Genomic DNA, 21,259 nt, shown 5'->3' with positions numbered 1-21,259 from the left:
AATAGCTATGGTGGAACCAGGATAATTTGTTTATTAAGTATAGGCTTATAGTGTCATGGCTCATAAACAGCAACTTAATTTGAGTTATCTTTCAACAATTTCCCAGTAATTATAACTTGAAATATTGTACATTTACACATAATTTTTAAGCTGAATTACTTACTTCTTTTAAACTTGACTGAGTATAAAAAAGGCTATTTTGTAAGATGTGATGAGTAAGATTAATGTCTATTATCTAATACATGATTGTAATCCTACAGACCATATACAATATCAGCAGCATTAAGCAGTGTGCCACTATCTGTGCAAAGCCCATTCATCAATAAATATGTCATGCAACAAGGATCTATTGCACCAAGAAGAGCTAGATTCTCAAAGCAATCAAGTAAGTCAACTATATCTATGTTTGTTTTTTATGAGACGGCCCAGCAGTTCTACAAACCTGATATGAGTTAGCCCATTCCTATACCAAGTTTGCCATGGTCATAAATAGTTTGAACACCATTGACATATAAGGGTTTGAATCTGTGATACATTGCACAACAATGCATAAATCCTTATCAGTTTAAATAATAAGAGACATTGTTTTAGATGCCAAATTCAGTGTAAAGTTCACAATGTCCGACATAAGACGTGGTGGACCTTTCTACATTAGTTTGTGGGGATCTGATAATAATGGAGAGTCAGTTACTTTGGATCAAGCTATTAAATATGACATCACTATCTGGACATCTGATTGCTTTTACTGGAAGAGGAATGGTTGGAGCAATGCTGGTGTGAAGGTTGGTATTGTGAATTTTAGTGTTGTTAATATTTTAACATAGTGTATTTAACGTTTTATAATTGTATATTTTGTGCCTGTGTTTTAAGTTAAATAAATAGTGTGAAAGATGCATATAGTAGGGCAATTGCACTTAAAAAATTAAGTTAAGTGCTACACAAATAAATGTAGTAAAGCCAACTGCACCCTCTGTGTTATTTTCACAATTGCTGCAGAACCTTAACATGTATTGCAATATTCAGGCTTTGTGTAAATTATGTGGTTCTGGTGTGTTAGGTCATTACAAGTCTCCATACACTACCAATGTTCCTTTACAAACACATTTACAACCAGGCGTTACCCGAATCAACCCCAGAACAAACAATTTGTTTCACAAGTCACCTTTCAACCTTTACAAGTTCATTTCAAAAGTTAAAGTTCACTTCTTACTCCAACATTATAATGGCTGTTGTTTGGGCCAATGCTCTTACTCCATGTTTAACTGTAAGTGGAATTTGATTTATTTTTTATTTTACGAGTAAGTTTCATTTTATATTTGTATGTTATTACTCCAGCAGTTTACCGTTAAGCACAGTGTAGGGGACATTTAACCCTACATTATAATCCTGCTACTAATGCACTTATATTATATCTTTCTTTATAACATAACATTTTTTCCCTTATATAACTTTATTTGTCTCTTTTCGTTTCATTGTATAGATATAAGATAATAAAAAATACAGATATAGGCATAGCCTTAAAACAACATTTCAATTTTTTTTAAAACATACAACAAATTATGGCCACTGTTGTGTACACTAATCTTATATTAACCTACCACAAATTCAACATTGAAAAATGTCATACTGGAAATAAAGGCCATGAAAACCATTTTAATTCCCACTGATTATACATCTGTGTTTTTCCCAGGTATTACTTATCATCACAATCCTGTTCATTGGGTTTCTTGTACTCCATCGTTACATTCTCCGCCACCAAGAAAAGTCTCATCAAAACAAGGAATCCACCATACATACATCTGGTATACGAGCGTGGTTGAGATGGTATTTTGGTTCAGATGATAGAAGAGCCAGTGAGAGAGTTCCTGTTATATTAAGGGACAACAAGTCTGAACATGAACAGGTGGCTTATATATAGCAGTTATTATAATGTGTGGTTTGTAATCCAAATTTGGGTAGCTGAAAATGTCTACAGGAAAAGGTATATCTCAACAAATAGTTACTGCTTTAATTATACGCAATATTTCTCTGTTTAATTTGACAGAGGAAACAATAAATTAACAAAATCCTTATATGTCAAAAGATCAGTTAGTGGTTATTTTTACTTTAGGAATTAGAAATGGTAAGCTTTAAATTACCTTAGTTTAATGTTATATTTTTACCCAGGTGTTTGAGGTTACAATACAGACTGGAAGTTGGCCTGGTAGTGGAACCTCATCTCTTGCATCCATGATCTTGTTTGGAAGAGATGGGAAGTATGAAGGGAGGGAGTTAATTCCACCATCTGATGATGAAGATGAAGCTCTTCATGTTGGGAGGAGGAATCAAGAGAAGCAGTGTCTGTTTGAGACAGGTGGGTAGTGGTGAATAAAATGAATTTTTTATGCAATTGTGTTTACACAGGAACTTGTGTTTTAGAAGTTATATACCAACATGTGAAAGGAGTGGTTATGATTTATGTTTATAAAAAATGTAAACAAGTCTAAATAGTCATGCGGTTACATAATAAATTAGGTTTAGCTCACATTAACATTAATGATACTGTTTTAATTTACAGGTTCATCAAAAACCTTTATCGTCACTTTTCCTAAAAATCTCGGACCTCTCCATAAATTATCAATATGGCATGACCACTCTGGTCCAAGGCCGAGATGGTTTATTGATTACATCATCCTTCGTGATGTCACAAGCAATGAACGATGGTACTTCTCATGCAACACATGGCTAGCTTTGGATAGAGGGGGTAATAGGGTGAGTCGAGAATTAACCCCAGTGGAAAGAAAACCAAATCTGTTGAAACATCTCGCATTTAAAGTGAAGAGAAATTTCATTAACTACCACAGGTAAGAGTTATAACAGAAAAATGTTTTTGAACTTGGTTAACTATCTTTACACCTTTTTTTTTCTGGCTTAAATTTTAGGTTTCTTGACATTCTCATACAGAAAAGAACATGTGTTTGTTTAAACCATTTGTGCAAACAAGATGTCTTTTTTTATCTTTATTGTTTCAGTATCATAAACTTAACCCCAATAGTTATGTTATGTATTTCTGATGTCAAAATATTTTGTTTCAGTTTGTTTTCCTTGCTTGCTTGTGCGCGGTGGGGAGGTCTATCAAGGGTTCAGAGAATTGTCCATGCTATGTCTATGTGTCTGCTTATACTGTGTCTATCTACACTTGCTAATGTTTTCTTTGTGGTAGAGCAGGACTTTCATCAGAGTAAGTTTGTAAGAATTATAATAGTTTGTAGAAGTTTTTATAGGAATTAAATGCATTGATAAAAAGTGTATGACTTGGAAAAAAATTATATTTTTCACAATGAAACTTTTTTATTCAAAATAGCGAGTAACAGGTTGTAAATTTTGTGTGAAAATTCTTGTTTTTAAATTAAAATAATTTGTTTAAACAGGGCTAGTGTGGTTTTCTGTCCAGAATATATATTGGTCTTTTGGGATCGGTGGACTTGCATGTGTGGTTCTGCTACCAGCACAAATCATGTTCAGGTGAAGTTTGTGATTTTATTAATGCTATAATGCATGTTAATAAAAAGATCAGATGTGTTTTGTGGTAAAAAGGTATTAGGCCATTCTTGCAGGGCTGTTCCATAAATCTCAGGTTTTTTTGTCATACAATCTGTGCCATAGGACCGTTCATACAATACGGCAATTCATACCCGGCATCCATAGGAAACTGCCAGATTTACATTTTTGCTTCAATATTAAAGAACTGTTCTTTTTAATAGTATTAGTGTGCAGTTGATTATTAGAAAAGGCTGGATTTAAATACAACCTACTCTATATTAACATTGTAAATATATGAGCAGATACATCAAGCATGATGAGAGAATTGCCATCTTAATTGAAGATACAACGAGTGGAAATCCTGATAGTCCGACCGATTATTCAAGCTTTCCTATCGAATATAAGTTTTCTATGGAATCTAACTTCAATTCTCAAAGTAAGTTTTATAAATTTTAAAAAATAAAATTTTACTGCTTTGTTGTCATGTTAATAAACTATCAATGCTGGGTTACACCTTGCTTACAAATATTGCTTGCTTACAAAAGTATTCAATTTACTTATGACTATTATTGAATAATCACTGAGTTGACAAAATTGCTGTTAAGTCCATTGTAACATCAATTTCATACTAACCAGCCTAATGTTTCCAAGCTTGTAATCCAAACACTAACAGCATATCACCATTCTTGTATGCAATAGTTTTGTATAATACAACGCTCTTGTTATTTTAGTAAGTGGTGGATTACACAAGACATCAACCATATCTCATGGTTTGTCAATCCTTGATCATATATTGGATGAAGGACCAACATCCAATGAAGTTGTGTCAGATTGGCTACAAATAGAGAAGTGGAACAACTCGAAGGCAAACAAAGGTATTAAACTCTTAAACTATGGAAAACCTTCCATGCACCACAGTGGTGTTTGGCAAGTTCGGGCTAAAAGTAAATTGTTCTATATAATGTTTTGTTCCAATAGTTTGGTGAAAATTTCGTTGAAATGGTTTAATCACTGCTGTAATTTTGGTTAACAATTTGGCAGCTTTTTAGTATCTTTGTTAAAACAAACAGATTAAGTCTCCATCAATACAGATGCTGCTTCAGAAAATTGTGACTCTGGCCATCATACTTTGGATCATGGCACCAAGTCATGGCTTCCACATGATGGCACGAGGTCATGGCTCCCATCGAGACACAGTATTGATTCATATGATGAAGAGATAGCAAGATGTATGATGACTTCACCAACTTCATTGCCATCAACTTGTATTCCAACTGAGGAGGTGTATGATCACAATAAATGTGATCATGGTAAGAAAAACTAAATGTTATGATAATGCCGAATAACAAAATCTAATTTGAGTTTTCATGCCATTTCTTCACATATCATTTTCTTTTAGTTTTTTCAACTTTAAGACATTGAATATATCCTTGCCTTTGTTTAATAATGTTGTATATCTTTTCCACCAGATACAGAACATCATGTAGTTGATGAAACAAGTTATTTTGGTGATACTTCCTCAACAACACATCATGAAAGATTCAACAATTCATTCCCACCATCAACACAAGATCATAAACCTAGGAGTAAAAGACTTCACTCAGATAAAGAGTCAGTGTTTGAATGTATATTATGGGTGGCAACTATAAATAAACAGAATATTTTTCGAATTAAATAAAAACTAATCTAGACACCACTGGCATAAAGACGACAACCAGCTAAATATGATGCTCTGCATTTTTTAGTAACTATTAGTTATTAATCTGCAATACCCTTAAGTGCATTAACAGGTAGCATTTTTTGACTCTTTCTAATTTATGTTATTGTTAGACTTGATATCTATTTCAAAGATATGAACAAGTTATGTTATGTTGTATTTACAGTAAACCACCAAAGCCCTTAGAAGGATCAACATTAGCCATAAATGCACCTGTTATTGTTCCTTGTGAAAAGCTGGAACCAATTCCTAAGAAACAATTTGCTCCTTTGCCACGGAAGTGTTCTTATGTGGCGTGGACCTATTACAGCATAGTTTCAATTGTATCTTTTGTGGTAGTGATATATGGAGCAGCATATTTGATGCGGTATGAGAACTGCTTAAAGTGGTTTGAAACTTCATTCTCTTCCTTGTTCTGGACTTTATTTGTTCTTGAAAGCACATTGGTACTGCTGACTGCTATCTTCTCAACTGTATTGGATAGGAAGACTAATAAAGATATCAGTCAAACTCTCAAAGATTTGTTTCCAACTGTTGATTCAGCACCAGTGGATGATTATGCACATAAATCTCAAATAGGTAAATATTTTTTTTATAAACTAACAATCCTGATGTAAAATAAAGATGTCCTGTTTTATTGTACAGGAAGATTAGTATATTGTTTATAGTTTTGTCTTTTAAAAGTTTAATTTTGTAAAATACTTTGTTAATGGAATTCACAATGCTAATTTTTAAAAAAACTTAAAACTTCATTTTAACTAAATCATTAATTACAGATACCATTAACAACAATGTAGCATTGGGAGAACCTGATCCTTGTGAGATAAAGAGCATGTTGCGTGAGAGAAGAAGATCTCGTTACCTCCGCAACATCTCTCCTCCATATGATCGTAATGGGAGGTGGAGGAGCAGCGAAGATTCACTTAAGAAGCAAACTAAAGATCTTCGTCGGAAATTTGCCGTTCGGCGTGCATGGAGGACCTGGACCTCATGCATTTTTCTCATTGGGATGCTGTTGACAGTTGTGCTGCAGAAGAACATAGGAGCAGAACAGAGGATGCTACAAACGGAGTATGTGAGAGGATTGTTTGATGAAGGATTCAAAGTCAATGAAAATTTGATCATTGAAGTTGATTCTTCGGGATTGCAAGAGCTTAGTTGGTTTGAGAATTCAAGCTTTGAATCTTGGATTGATACTTTAAAGAGAAGTTTTTCAATAAAATCTGATACAGTTGTTAATAGCTCAACATGGAGGAATCCACAAGGAAGTTTTGTCATTGTGGGTTCAGTTTATTTGAAACTCTGGAAAAAGAAATTACCAAACTGCATGAAATTGCCAGGAAAAATGGAACAAATTGTAAGCAGAAGACTGTGCACCAATCAAACAACTGATGATAATAATGTTGGTTATTACATCACAAACAAAACTTCAATAGACCTTATGAACGACAATATTGGAAACGTCTTGATGAACTTGTCACCAGATTGTGACGGATTTACTGTGAGTTTTATGACTTTCAATGCCGGGACTAAACAATATTCATTAGCTGAAGTTCAAAAGTATTTCAAGGCAGAAAAAACAGAGCATAGAGCAGCTATTACTGTTCAAACTTCTTCTCTTGGTGCGGTGAAGGCTATACAACAAGATGCATCTATTTGGGTTTATGTAATTTTACTTGTATGGTCCGCCTTGTTTGCTCTCTCGTCAATTATCTCTATAGCTGAATATGGAACTCTATCAAAGTTGGTGAAGACAGAGCTTTCAGTAAGGTCTTTATCAAAAGAAAGCAATTTTTCTTTAATCTTAGATACTTTATTGTGGATCACAGTTGTATGTTACCTTATATCTTGGCGACTCCTGCGCTACAATGCTTTCACCCTTGCTACAGAACTTGAAAGCTCTGGCCATGCTGGAGATAACTATCCAACTTTATTTACAAAGCTCTTTGATGTTGAGTACACGTCTAGCATGGTTTTAGTGACTTGGACAGTACTTATGGTCATTAAGTTTGTGAATTTAACAATTTCCCTTCATGGTCCACGAAGCAGTTTCAGCAGATGCATAACAGCAACTTATAATTCAACTTGGAGAAACTTTGGAATTATTTTTGTTGCTTTCTGCTTCATAGTCATCTTGCTTGCTGTTGTTGGTTACCTTCTGTTTGGGACATTGGCAGAACAACATTCAAGTGTTGGGACTTCAATCCAGCAAGTATTGAGTTCTGTCTGGTTTGGTCTTGTGGGTGGAAACCAACACAACAATCTTCAGTTCTACTCTGAAAACTTTGGTCTGTGCTACAGCATTCTCTACTATGGAATCCTTTTTCTTTCAACCAGAATTTTATTAAAAGCCTTTGTCATTTCAAGTCACCAAGCTGCTTTTCATGAAGCAAAGTCTAACAAACGAACAGAACCACTTTGTCATTACAAGGGCAAGAAAAGAAGCAAGAATGGTGATGGTGGCAAAGGCATGAGAAGTAGTAGTATCAGTGCACCCCTTGCAAGATCGCATAAAAGTGAACATCAGCGCTATGTCAGTTTTTCTGATATGTTTGAAGAAACTGTTTCAGAAGTTTGCAACTTTCTTGAATGGTTTGTTACCTCTTTCTGTGGCACGCATCCTCAGTGGTTTAAACCCATGTCTTTATATGAGAGGGCATCCAACTCCAACCACTCCAGCACTTCTCATTCTCCACATGAACTCAAAGTTACAAAATGCTCCGAGTATTTAGAGAGAAAGAAGATTGGTGAGCGCCCGGTATATGTTGGCCAGGATATGGTATCTGAACACATAGAAGATTGTATTACTAACACTCAACATGAAGATTTCAAACAATTTCAATTCTATGATGAAGAATATAAACTACCAGTGGAAGTTGCACTTTCAGAGGTATTGTGGTAACTCTAATCTATATTATTCTATTCCATATTAATAAGATCCTAGGGCACTGCATGGAAAGTGTTCTAGTGTTTAGGCAATATACTTGCCCCATTGAGTTAACTGTTTTATTATATAAGGGATTTTAGGCATAACAAGTAGGGTTTCACCGATTTTACAAGCACTACTATTGCACAAACTTTTAATTTACATGTTACTGTAACAACATTTTAACCAAATGTTTCAAACTTACCAGGTTGAATTGCAAGTGAATGAATTATACGAGCGTGCATCTGCTCTAATTGATGAAGCAATGGAAGAATTACCAAACCATCTTTGTGAAGCCGATGACCCTGGTTTCTACAGGTATAAATCTAATAACTTTGAGCATAACCTAATTTTTTTAGAAGAAAGGCGAAGCCAAAATTTAATTTTCTTTTTGTTTTAAGGTATTGGACTTGTGCATTTTTTTTTTTTAAGAAATTTTGTTTTAAGATATTGCTGGGCATTTTTTGAATCAATATCTTTAATATTTCTACGAGACCATTAGGCTACTGCTACAATTCTATTAGCACTAACATCCAATCTTTAAATAAAACACTTAGTTTTCAATATTTTTCACTCCGAAGTATTTCAATTTTTTTTAGTTTTGATGATGAAATCTGCTCTATTTCGAAACAACTTGCTCAATATGTTAATCGTCGTGACAACAATGATGATGATGAAGTTCATACAATCTTCACTTCCTATCCATCAACTCCATCAAGATCAACATCGATTGAGTCAACAACATCAACGAAGATCAACAAGTCAGAGCCCTTGTTGAAAATTTATTGTGCGGAGAGTTGTAATAACGCTGAAACCCAGAGGTAAGTGGTTTGTGTAGTTTACATCTCGAACAGGTGAGGTTCTCCAAAAGCCAAGATATATTATGGCCACATTACAGTGTTGTATGGGAATGAGACCTAGAGTTTAGGCATCAGTTGTCTCATTACATGTATGGTTTGCTTATGCGGTTCCGTTCTATGGCTATAACAGGATGGGTACTTCTTATTATTTATTCATCTTTGCATGTTGGGACAACTTGTTATTGTCACATGAGTTAATATCTTGTGGGTCACGCAGAGGATCTTGGATGTAGGGCAGGGTTTCACACCTGGTCATATTAATCAAACTGCTATTGTTATTTTAGGTCTACACCCACGCACAGCAAAAACAAAAGTGATTCATTCTGTTTGGAGCCAGATCAAAAACTAAGTTCAACTAGATCTATCCAGTCTGTTACTCCACATGAAACAAGGAGTAAGCAGAGAAGTAAACTTGCAAGGAAAGAACTTACGGCGACAATCGACCGATCTCAGAAATTAATTAAACTGAAACCTCAGAAACATACCAAGGGTATCTTTCCTAAGTGGTCGCGGGTGGGTGATCTCATGACATCATCAAAGAGTGACATCACATCTTCTCCTGACTTGCCAACGCTGACCAGATTAAATTTGAATCGTCATAATACAAAGTCATTACATCACAAAGGCTCGGTGTCAAGTCATAATGAACCTGGTACTTCGAATCAGCATGAAATAAATGCTGAGTCAGCATATTCCACTTCATCTTCGCAGGTAAGGAAAATAAAATTTCCAATAAAACAAAATGTAAATTATATCTAACAAAGTCAAATTTTAAGTTTGTTCATTACAATCTAAATATTCCACACTTTTTTTGCTTTTTTTTATCTTTTTTAAAGAATTAAATTATTTTATAATTTATTGAAATTAGCAATCTTAGTGTTAAATATTATCACCATAATGTTCCCTACGTTTTTTCAGTTTTACGACAACTTAGAAAGCCACAACTCAATAAGCCAGTAATTAAATTATCCTAAGCCTTATCCAACAGCTTATGCTGAATTAGTCGGGATGTCTTTTGTTTTTATATTCGTTAATATCTTAAATTATTTTAGTTAAAATCGGACAGTGAGAGCAGCCATACTAAGTCATGGAGAGAATTTCTTGGATTGAATAAACAAAGTAAAGTTAAAGATCTTGAAACTCAAGCAACTAAGAAAGGTAAAATGTTATGATCACTTTCTGCTTTTGTTCTGTAAATTAGCACGATCAAAAGTTATTAAATAAATCCTTGCAGATCCTAGTTATTGGTGAAATGAATTTTTCCTGGTACATTATTAGTTTAACATGGTTTTGGTTTGCTGCAGCTTTACTAGCTTGTTCTGTTCTGTTATAATGTAATAAGATCTTCGAAAAATAATTATGTTGGCTCAAGGCCAGGTTCAAAGAACATATTTAAGTTAGTATTTTTTACATATTCAATTGTTTTTCATATTTACCTTTGCCATTTAGATCATTTTTCTTAATTTACTTTCGTTTTAGATTCTTTATACAAATATTGCAACTTTTTCCTTCCAGCTCGTCCACTACGTCGTTCACAAACCGTGTTCATAGACATCAAACAAATCCCAACCGTTGGTCTTCAATCAAACAAACCAACTCTGACCCACCAAAGACAAACTAAAGCACCAAGCTTCCCATTCGATCAGAGGAAACGACAGAGAAATAATTTGGAAACTGCTAGGAAAGAAACGCCAGGATTTTGTGAAGATTTAGAAATGTAAGTTGTTTTTTGATGCATTTTAAAATGCTTGTTAGTTTGGGTGAAATCCTGCTTGATTGCATTTTTTTGTATAATGTATGATCAAAAGTTTATAATTTTTAATAATATATTTTTATGCTTAACATCAACATTGATGAGACATAGCAAAGAAATAACCTTTTTTTAGCAATATTGTGGAAAGGGAAAAGAAGAAGCGTATTGCTGCGTAATGAAAGTCTATAATATTTAATTTTGTAGCTCTTTTTTTGTTTAACTTGAAATTTAAACAACTCTTTCTGGTCATTAATTTTTTCATTAAAATGTAACCTTTTATTTTGCTTCAGATGTGCTCCAGGCATGGTATCTGAAGATATAAATGAATCAAACTTTGCTCCAACCACTGTGAAGCAAATACAAAAGCACTGTAATAAGGAGACACAACTTAAATAAAATGTCAGAATTATTTATTACGATTAAACTCTTGCAAAATATGAACCAAAAGTTCTAATTTTAGTGTTGCTTGTTTTATTCTTTTTCCATCATTGCATTGTCAGTTCGTGTTTATTTGTGTTTAAATAATTGTCATTAAAATTCACATGTGAGTAACGTCATTTGCATTTTAAACCTTTATTTTACATTCTGCATTTTATTTTGCCTTGTATAATATGTTTTTTTACTCAAGTATTTCATTTAACAAAGTGTGTGTATGATTGTACTTTTGTTACATATATTCATGTGAATAAATAATTAAGAGTTCAATAAAAGAGCAATAAAATGTACAGCACAAAAGAGGTATTTAGGCTTACTTCCCAAAAAATTATAAATATTTTTACAGTAATTTTTGTTTTACCCTATGTTAGCCTAGTTAGGCTTATAATATGAGACAAAGAATAAGAAGAATGCATAAACAAACCATGAAAACAGGGCAAAATAAAGGCTGTTTTTAGCATTTTTAGCTAACTTAAAAAGGGCTTTTTCAAAAAAGCCTTACCCATTTTTTCTATATGGCTGACAATTTAGGCAAACCATTGGTGACCAATGGGGTGGAGCAGTTGTCATTAAGTTTCTTGCCTAAAGGTACATACGCGCACAAGATTAGCATCGATTTAACGCAGAACCCACTTGCCAACTAATTCACTGCAGAAACAATCCAACCACACACCGCGGCAGTCTATTTTATCCATATATTAGCACAAACATATAATTCGGACACCTGCCAATGAACTGTAGTTTAAGCCAAATTGTAATATATTTGTTGTAAGCAGTACACATGTATTAAATTCACGACAATAACACAGTTTTGCAACAGTTTATATAACACTACAAAAAAATAAATAAAGACTGCAATAAAACTTTAAACTAATAAATATACTGCCAAAGTACATAAAACTAAACACAATTATGAACAAATTACATCTAAAATATAAACACAGAACTACATCACAATTTCGCATAATACACCCAGGTTAACACCGCTGCATGGAACCGCTTTCAGCCCGCTTAAACCGGTATCGGTGTATAGCCAGGAAACACAGCGATTTTTGGAATGTTGTGCACCAACCCAAGGCAGGTATGCTGATTGTTTTCCGTTGCTTTGTATTACCGTTCGTCCAGTACCACGCTTTGCTCCAAGCCAGAAGAAATATCTCCATGTAGATTTGGAAGAAAGGAAAGATGTCCCATCTGGTGACTGTGACCACTGTAGAAAAATATATTTTAGAGAACAATTAATTTTTAAAGTGAAAAATATAATAAAAATTAACAATACTGTGTTGTTTATGCTAGAATGACAGGTTGATTTAAGTATTATATACACACTACAAAACAATAATATACATGTACACACTATAATACAACAATATACGTGCGTAATATACACACTATAATACCACATATCGTGGCACAAATTTAATTGTGCTTTAAAAATGTATAACAGAGGTTGGGAAATCAACTACAATTAAAACAGCGAATAAAAACAACGATCTTGTTTAGACGGAAAAAAACAACAATCGTTACATTGATGTTATACATTTTGGTCCAGCTTACAAGTTACACCAAGTGTAACTTTGTGAATAATTTGTTTTTATATACTGCATTGTGGAATCAGATAAGTGATTCATACATCATACCTGATACGCTGCCTCATATTTCTCTTTCGTTTCCAAAACAGCTGCAGCTCCACCAAACATCTTTTCACAAATTTCATTAACTTTATTTAGGGAAGAGACTTTATTAGTGACCATAAAACAGGAACCAGCAGCGGTGAAATTACAAAGAGATTCCGTTGGAGCTTCAGTGGTCATAGTTGTGGTGGTAGTAGTAGTAGTTGTAGGTTCAGCTGTAGTTTCGATGCTACTGTTGTCTTCCACTGCTGCAAAAGTAAAATATTTGAAATAAAATATAATCTCTGAATCCTAAAGTCATAAAATTCCAAACTTTAAAAACTTTTACTTTATGGTAAATGAAATGTTAGGTATTGTGTTTGTTTTTTTTATGTTTTTTTTCTTTAACTTTTTTGGAAGGTTAACACATTTTCTTTATTTTATGTCGTGGAAAAATGATTATTTTTGGTTGGTTGTGTCATGTTGAAACTATACTTACGTGCTTCAGACTGAGGACGATTTTCATCAGCATAGTAAGAAGGACAACAAAACTTGACTCTGTAATCTTTACAAAGTCTATTCCCTCCTTGATAGTTGACACATTTCACACCAGAGGTGATGGCAACAGTTGTAACATCACCAGTGGCGGTGTAAGCAACTCCATCAACAGATTGAACTTGGATAGCAGTTGGATTCGAACACGCTTTTCCTCTTCTTCTGATACTTGTCAAACTTTCTAAATCACCTCTGTCACCACTACCGAATGGATCGTCATAGTTGAACCACTCCGTCCATTTTGATGATGAAGAACACGTTCCTTTGATGCCAGTCGAAGCACCTAAAAAAAAGGTTTTGACTATTTTGCACACTATACATGAGTAGCATAATACACCTTGTACACAAGCTTTTAAGTGGGTAAGTAAAACTTGGAAGATACTATGTTTAAAGATTGATGAAGCTTCCACTGTTGGCATGTGTGTAATATTTTGTAAGACACTTACCGATAATTGCTTTAATTGAATGGTTACTTAAGAATGGCCTAAATTGGTTTGCATTGGAATCTATATGTTTATATACCGACTCTAGTTTGTATATATAAAATACATTTGCAAATTCAAGAACCCACAAAGCTACCCCAGAAGTTCCGTTTGTAGGGGAATAGTATGAGTGACTAATGCAAGAAGTTTTTGACAGTAATAATTTGTAAACTTACCAGAACTCATTGATGATGTAGATGTATGACTGCTTGTTCCAGATGAAGGACAACAAAACTTGACTCTGTAATCTTTACAAAGTCTATTCCCTCCTTGATAGTTGACACATTTCACACCAGAGGTGATGGCAACAGTTGTAACATCACCAGTGGCGGTGTAAGCAACTCCATCAACAGATTGAACTTGGATAGCAGTTGGATTCGAACACGCTTTTCCTCTTCTTCTGATACTTGTCAAACTTTCTAAATCACCCCTGTCACCACTACCGAATGGATCGTCATAGTTGAACCACTCCGTCCATTTTGATGATGAAGAACACGTCCCTTTGATGCCAGTAGAGGTGCCTAAAATGAAAAGGTTTTAAGTAAAATACTAACAGAAACAACTTTTAAATTTACCGTCAAATCAATCTCAGGTAAGATATATCTTCACATGATTGGACAATATATCAAGTTACATAGGTGTAATATTGCACACTATACGTGAATGGCTTAATACACATGCTTGCAAGTTGCCAGGTAAAACTTGAAAGATACTATATTTAAAGTTTGATGCAACTTCCACTGTTGGCAGGTCAGTCATTCGGCAAAGCACTTATCATTATTTACTTTAATCTAAGAGTCACAAAAAAGATTTTCCAAGTGGGCTTGCAAACATAAAAACACCATATGTACGTTTAAAAGTTTGCTGAATGACTCTGGTATGCATGTTTGTACGCGCATGACAAAGTTAAATGAGGTAAAAGAATAATGGTAGTGTTTGGTAAGCTCACCAGAACTCATTGATGATGTAGATGAATAACTGCTTGTTCCAGATGAAGGGCAACAAAACTTGACTCTGTAATCTTTACAACGTCTATTTCCTCCTTGATAGTTGACACATTTCACACCAGAGGTGATGGCAACAGTTGTAACATCACCAGTGGCGGTGTAAGCAACTCCATCAACAGATTGAACTTGGATAGCAGTTGGATTCGAACACGCTTTTCCTCTTCTTCTGATACTTGTCAAACTTTCTAAATCACCTCTGTCACCACTACCGAATGGATCGTCATAGTTGAACCACTCCGTCCATTTTGATGATGAAGAACATGTCCCTTTAATGCCAGTAGAGGTGCCTAAAAAGAAAGATTTTTAAACCAAAAGTTTTTAAACTTTATAATTACTTATATTAAAAGTATTTAATTTGTTAAATCCATCATCAGCGCTTTCATCCTCACATGGCAAGACTGCATAGTGCTCACAACACACAATGGTTACGGACACCTCATGCCAACTTTAAAATTTATGACACAGCCTTTCAATAACTAGCATACTTAATTCATAAACAACATACATATGTTTGCTCGTTGCCAAATATGAAGCCAAGTGGGTAACTATATTTTGTGACTGACTATTGTTTTCGTGGGTGCCTATAAGTTTTGACAGCCCATTAGTATTTACTAGGTTGTTTCAATTGATTACACTTAACATACAGTTCTGAATCTTCCAAGTAAATAGTATTAGTTTAAGTTTAGAGCTTAATTTTACTAGCTTTCGAGTGTAAATATAAAATCGAAGTAGTAATTTGTTTGGTATTGGTGACTAATGTAGGAAGACTATAATAGTATTTGGTAAGCTCACCAGAACTCATTGATGATGTAGATGTATGACTGCTTGTTCCAGATGAAGGACAACAAAACTTGACTCTGTAATCTTTACAAAGTCTATTCCCTCCTTGATAGTTGACACATTTCACACCAGAGGTGATGGCAACAGTTGTAACATCACCAGTGTCACTGTAAGCAACTCCATCAACAGATTGAACTTGAATAGCAGTTGGATTCGAACACGCTTTTCCTCTTCTTCTGATACTTGTCAAACTTTCTAAGTCACCCCTGTCACCACTACCGAATGGATCGTCATAGTTGAACCACTCCGTCCATTTTGAAGATGAAGAACACGTCCCTTTGATGCCAGTGGATGAAGCTGTTGGTAAAACAGAAGTTGTTTTAGTTCTATACCTACTATGCATAGTTTTCTTAGTATTACATACAGTTCTACATTCATAGCTCTTAAGCAGGGCTACTCAACTATTTTTAGCAAAGCTCCATTCACAAAAGTTTAAAATTTGCCTAGGTTTATTTTAACTCTCATGAAATAGTTTGGAGTTATAAAAATGTAATATGGTCCGTGTTTAGACATTGTAAGATATTGGGCACAGTTATCAGTATTGACTTTGGTAACTCAACAGACATTTTAAAATACCAAAAATGACTGGATAATTTACTGCTGTTGTTGGAGAAGTACATATTAAAGATCATTGAAACATTTTCACAATCATAAACATATAATGAAGCACACAAGAACCATGCAAGTTTACTAACCTGAAGAAGTAGAAGCAGGTGGAGCGCTTCCAAAGTTTCCTAAAAAAGGTAAAAGTTACAACACCCTGCCACCCAAAATGCAATAGAAGACACCTTGTAACATAAACCCTATTTATCTGACTCACTCATGTATCCTCCGGGATAGATGCATAACCATTGTGCTAAGAGATCAAACTCTTACTTTAGAATAACCTTAAAACATTCCTACCTTGAGAAGAACACATAGCTGATATGATCATATCAATAATCCTAGTAAGCTCGGAAAAGCTGCGAATATTAAGCGAATATTTCGAATCTGGATCTGAAGCTATAATTCCCAACTCAGACTTGTCGGCTCCCTTAATACCAAGAGCAATCACTGTTGCAAATCGCTGCAAGGTTGAAGCTGCATTTCTGTTAAAAAAATGGTTCTAATTAGTATATACAAAACAAATTTCAAAATCTAGGTAAATTTATAGGTTATATGACAGCAAACTGACACAGAAGTCGATATTTTAAAACTTTTGGGCATGACTGGGCCTTTTTAACAAACAACCCAACCAGTATTTTTTTCAATACAGTGGCTAAATAGATTTTTCATCCAAGCAAATGTTGAAAAAGTTAAACTTGTAATTACAAATATACTCTTTGAAACTTAATGTAAAACAAGATTGTAAATTAAAACACAATGTTCAATTAGTTAAGCTCTATTACCTGACTTGGTCATTAGACTTGCCATCAGTGATAACAATTACAATTGGTTTGACACTTTTTCTACTACCAGCAGATGAAGTGAACTGATATCTGGCAACACCTTGAAGAGCTTTTGCAGTGTAAGTCCAACCACCAGTATACCTAGAAGACCAGTTAAAATCAGTAATAATTGACCAGTGAATGCATTGCACCATCAAAACCATGAAACAATCACATAACCCTTGTCATACATATCTTTTTTGTTATTTCTAGTACTTTATTTGACTATTTTTCTTGTACACTTTTTAAAATGTTGTGAAAACGTTTTATGTTGTTCTATATTTTTAATGTTTATTGCTACAATGTGGACATGTCATGGGATCTGATATTTCGGTCACAGTTGGCTCATTAACCCAACACCCAGTATGCTACCTCATCTTTACAGGATGTTGAAGCTTTCCGCTTCTTCCAACTTACATTTGCGGGCATTAAAATCACTGCTTTTTACTCCAAAACACAACAAAATTTACATTACAAACCCCCACCTTATATTTCTTATGTTCTTCAGCAAAGTCTCTTTGTTTGAGAATCTGTTGAGTTTCCAAAGGTGGCTGACAGAGGTGCTGTACCTAACCATGCCCACCTGCACTGCCTTAGGACCAATAGTAAATCGGTCTACTATGTTTGCGACAAAATCTTTCACTAGTTCAAAGTTATATCGCTTTACAGAACCGCTGGCATCGAGCACAAATACGAGATCAGTAATGGCAGTTTTCTGACAAACATCATTTCCAGCAGCTGATATAAAAAACATTTATTTAAACAATGTTGCAAAGTTTATATATAAGGATAACGTACCAAATATTCCACATGCATTGGAAGTGAAATGATTTTTATTAGGTTAATTTTACTTCTAATTTTTTGGGTAAATTTATCTATAACAAAAATTTATAAAAAAAGTTAAGATTTTTTGGATGTTAATTTATTCATTTAAGTACTCCACACATGCCATTAGTGACACAGTCATTATACAATTACTAACATGCACCACTTACATTTGCCACAGTTTTCACCAGAATACCCATCTGGGCAAGTGCAGTTATATCTTCCACCATCTAATTCATTGCATTTCCCACCATTCAAACATGGAGACTTTGTACAAGGTCCCTCTGTTAAAACAAGATTACTAATAAATGTATTACGTATTAAACAACTAGTATTCTTGGAATTATGAGACAATTCAAAATGCCACAGACTTAGTTTTAGATATTGCTAAAATTTAATTTCAAAATGAAAATATTTTATGTTTTTTATAATAGATTTGAACAATGAAATCAAAGTGGGCTACAAGTTAAATAATGTTTATAACAGTGGTTTGAAACAAATATATTGACATACCATTAGTTCCACAGATGATACTGAACAATGTGCTGACAAATTTATCCAAAGCTGCAAAACTGATGACTTCCTGTGCGTAAGTTTCAGGTGGGTAAGAAGCAATTGATACAAGTTGTGCTTTTACTGCGTTTTTGATTCCCAGTGCAATCACAGATGACTTATTGCGCAACAAAAGTGCAGGTTCTTCCACTTTATCCCAGGACTTTCCATCGGTAACAACAACAGTGACAGCTTTTACATCTTTTCTACGACCTTGACTTGAACCAAACATAGTTAGAGCAGTGCTTCTTAAAGCTACCCCGGTCCTGGTGCTCCCACTTATATAATCGACTCCAGAAATAGCTCGTAGAAGTCGATCTTTGGTTGAATATTCATTGAGATCCCAAAGTTTCTTCCATCTACTGTTGTAACGAGCCAACCCAACCTGAACCCCATCAGGACCAATCTTGAAGCCAGAAACAACAGATTTTACAAAATCCAGAACCAACCTGAAGTTGACTCTTTGTACAGACCCACTTGAGTCGAGCACAAACACCAAATCCAACTTTGCATTTGCCTTGCAATCTTCAACAGATTTTGGAGCTAAAAATCAAAGGTATTGTTAAAAAACATAATTTACAAAAATACCACCAAAAATTGTTGAAATAAGGTAATGGGTCAACTCTAAAATCTAGGCTCAATGCAGTTAATCTTTAGTAGTACTATTGGTTTTACTTCATATATACGTATAAGCTTATTAAGACATAAAAAGTTGTTAAAAGTAAAACTTTTTATGTCAAAACAGCCATCTGCTTCTTACCTATTTCACAGTTAACTCCAGTGAATTTATCAAAACAGACACACTTGTAACCTCCCTTGTCCAAGGAAGTACAAGACCCTCCATTCAAACATGGACTACTGGAGCAAGCGTTTTCTGCAACATTAAACAAGCATTAAAATAAAAATATATTCGCATGGATAAGTAAGTGGCCATATGATACTTCCACACATTTATGTTTAACTTATTAAATAGTATTAAACATAAAAAATGAGAAAATATCAATAAAAAATGTACCTACCAATTCAAACACAGAAAAAGAAGGGTTAAAATCAAGGTACTTTAAAAATAGGTTTTAACTCATTTATGCAAGGAAGCATATGTATTAAACAGTCAATCACACAACTTACCATCCACATAACACATAGCTTCTACTATTGTCCTTGTAATGCCTTTCAGTTCATCAAAGTTTTGCAGCATAATGGCGAATATACTGTCAGGTTCCGTTGCGATCTCATTCAATTGCTTCAAGTTTGCTCCTTTTACTCCAAGTGCAATCACTACTGACTTCTGTTGAAGAATATATGCAGGACCACTCACGTCATCAGAAGATACACCATCAGTGAGCACAAGGGTTACAGCCTGGGCTGATTTTCTTCGTCCTGTATGCACGGTGGTTTTGAAATTAACAAGATATTTTTTATTAAAGTTAGGTTGCAATTTGGCATGCATAGAATGAATTAGTGAATAAATAGGAACATTTGAAATTACTAATATTTGATTTAAAAAAATTAAAATAGACAGCTCTTACCCGCCAGCTCTGTGTATTTAATATCAGTTATATTTGTAATTGCAGCTCCAGTACTAGTTCCTCCTCCATTATAAGGTATTCCACGCACAGCACGCAGCAAGGAGTCCTTATCACTGTATTTGTTCATTTCCCACAAGTTTTGAACACTCCTGCTGTATGTTGCCACGCCAACCAACAAACCATCTTTACCAATTTTAAACTGGTTGATCAGATTTGCAATAAATTCTCGAATGAGTTCGAAATTTTTAGATTTTATTGAAGAGCTTGTGTCGAGTAGAACAACCAAGTCAATCTTGTTGTTTCCTTTGCATTCGACTAAAAAATTAAAGATGTTTATTTTACAATAGCTACCCATATGTTGAAGGAAAATGAAGGTAGTAACTTTGCATTTAATTTAAGATATTTTGAATTAATTTTGTTTTAAAAAAAATTAAAGTTTGACAAATTCTCAACAAATTGTTTAAAATATTATTCAGAAAATCAAACAATATTTTAGAAATTTAATCAGTAGTACAGGATTTTGTGCATAATATTTAAACAAAGGAAAATACAAAAGTTTTAAAATCTCAGAAATACATTGGTGGGCCTACTGGTGCACAGCGAAAAACTTGTATATTTTGTTCAATTTTTATCAAGAAATTTAGAAAAGTTCGCTATACCTCAGTTGGTACCCAATTAAAAAAGATGAAAAACTCACCCCGTGGAGGCTTTGTGGGTGGTCCTAAAATATGAAATAATTAACAATTTGCAACCAGTGGGACCACCAAAAAAGTAAGAATATTAATAAAATGTTTTCAATAATTTTTAAATTGCGTCTCCTACAATTTATTATAAACGTCAATTAAATATTATTGATGGTGACTATTATAGCCTATTAAATTAATAACCTCTAGCCTAAGTCCCAGGTCACATGATGTGCAATGCTGTTGGACCTAACCCATGTACTAATGTTAGGACCAACAATGTTATAGGATTTAGGCCCTTTATAAAATTCCTTTGCATATACAGTGGTTTGAAATACTACATTAAAAAATAATATTTTAATGCAATTAATCTTAATTTACCTGTCTCTACACAGTCAAAGTGACCGGTTCTTAATGGTTGACAGGTTTCACCATCCTGACAAGCAGCTGGTCGACACACAAGTTTATTTGCTCCAGTGCATTCACATACAGTGCTGCAGTTTGCATTCATAAACTGGTAGTCTGGATGGAAA

General features: G+C 34.2%; 2 protein-coding genes across 3 annotated transcripts in view; one reads left to right on the top strand and one right to left on the bottom strand.

The window, feature by feature from the left end:
• The window catches only part of LOC149729463 (uncharacterized), a 36,730-nt gene extending 25,400 nt beyond the window's left edge, over nt 1-11,330 (top strand). For both annotated transcript variants that reach the window (XM_089887116.1, XM_089887115.1), the window contains exons 51-70: nt 261-385; nt 592-782; nt 1,115-1,264; nt 1,691-1,903; nt 2,167-2,353; nt 2,558-2,843; nt 3,075-3,220; nt 3,411-3,504; nt 3,825-3,958; nt 4,254-4,397; nt 4,614-4,832; nt 4,992-5,133; nt 5,406-5,818; nt 6,016-8,129; nt 8,374-8,483; nt 8,765-8,986; nt 9,310-9,736; nt 10,078-10,183; nt 10,541-10,742; nt 11,069-11,330. In XM_089887116.1, the coding sequence (XP_089743242.1) occupies nt 261-385; nt 592-782; nt 1,115-1,264; nt 1,691-1,903; nt 2,167-2,353; nt 2,558-2,843; nt 3,075-3,220; nt 3,411-3,504; nt 3,825-3,958; nt 4,254-4,397; nt 4,614-4,832; nt 4,992-5,133; nt 5,406-5,818; nt 6,016-8,129; nt 8,374-8,483; nt 8,765-8,986; nt 9,310-9,736; nt 10,078-10,183; nt 10,541-10,742; nt 11,069-11,174 (5,731 nt within the window). In that variant the 3' untranslated portion in view covers nt 11,175-11,330. The remainder of the gene's footprint in view (nt 1-260; nt 386-591; nt 783-1,114; nt 1,265-1,690; nt 1,904-2,166; nt 2,354-2,557; nt 2,844-3,074; nt 3,221-3,410; nt 3,505-3,824; nt 3,959-4,253; nt 4,398-4,613; nt 4,833-4,991; nt 5,134-5,405; nt 5,819-6,015; nt 8,130-8,373; nt 8,484-8,764; nt 8,987-9,309; nt 9,737-10,077; nt 10,184-10,540; nt 10,743-11,068) is intronic.
• Nucleotides 11,331-11,954: 624 nt separating this feature from the next.
• Nucleotides 11,955-21,259, bottom strand: part of LOC149729462 (uncharacterized) — a 71,949-nt gene continuing 62,644 nt past the window's right edge. The window contains exons 154-170 of the mRNA XM_089886873.1: nt 21,108-21,248; nt 20,741-20,764; nt 20,044-20,358; nt 19,643-19,894; nt 19,275-19,388; nt 18,476-19,057; nt 18,133-18,246; nt 17,623-17,875; nt 17,099-17,239; nt 16,614-16,798; nt 16,406-16,444; nt 15,663-16,007; nt 14,813-15,157; nt 14,040-14,384; nt 13,326-13,664; nt 12,854-13,095; nt 11,955-12,423 (exon numbers count right to left, since the gene is read on the bottom strand). Of these exons, the coding sequence (XP_089742999.1) occupies nt 12,160-12,423; nt 12,854-13,095; nt 13,326-13,664; nt 14,040-14,384; nt 14,813-15,157; nt 15,663-16,007; nt 16,406-16,444; nt 16,614-16,798; nt 17,099-17,239; nt 17,623-17,875; nt 18,133-18,246; nt 18,476-19,057; nt 19,275-19,388; nt 19,643-19,894; nt 20,044-20,358; nt 20,741-20,764; nt 21,108-21,248 (4,040 nt within the window). The 3' untranslated portion in view covers nt 11,955-12,159. The remainder of the gene's footprint in view (nt 12,424-12,853; nt 13,096-13,325; nt 13,665-14,039; nt 14,385-14,812; nt 15,158-15,662; nt 16,008-16,405; nt 16,445-16,613; nt 16,799-17,098; nt 17,240-17,622; nt 17,876-18,132; nt 18,247-18,475; nt 19,058-19,274; nt 19,389-19,642; nt 19,895-20,043; nt 20,359-20,740; nt 20,765-21,107; nt 21,249-21,259) is intronic.

The sequence above is a fragment of the Ciona robusta genome, chromosome 10 (assembly GCF_009617815.1).
Source record: "Ciona robusta chromosome 10, ASM961781v2".
Classification (NCBI taxonomy): domain Eukaryota; kingdom Metazoa; phylum Chordata; class Ascidiacea; order Phlebobranchia; family Cionidae; genus Ciona; species Ciona robusta.
The sequence above is the reverse complement of the archived record's forward strand: the minus strand, read 5'-3'. Positions and strand labels throughout refer to the sequence as shown.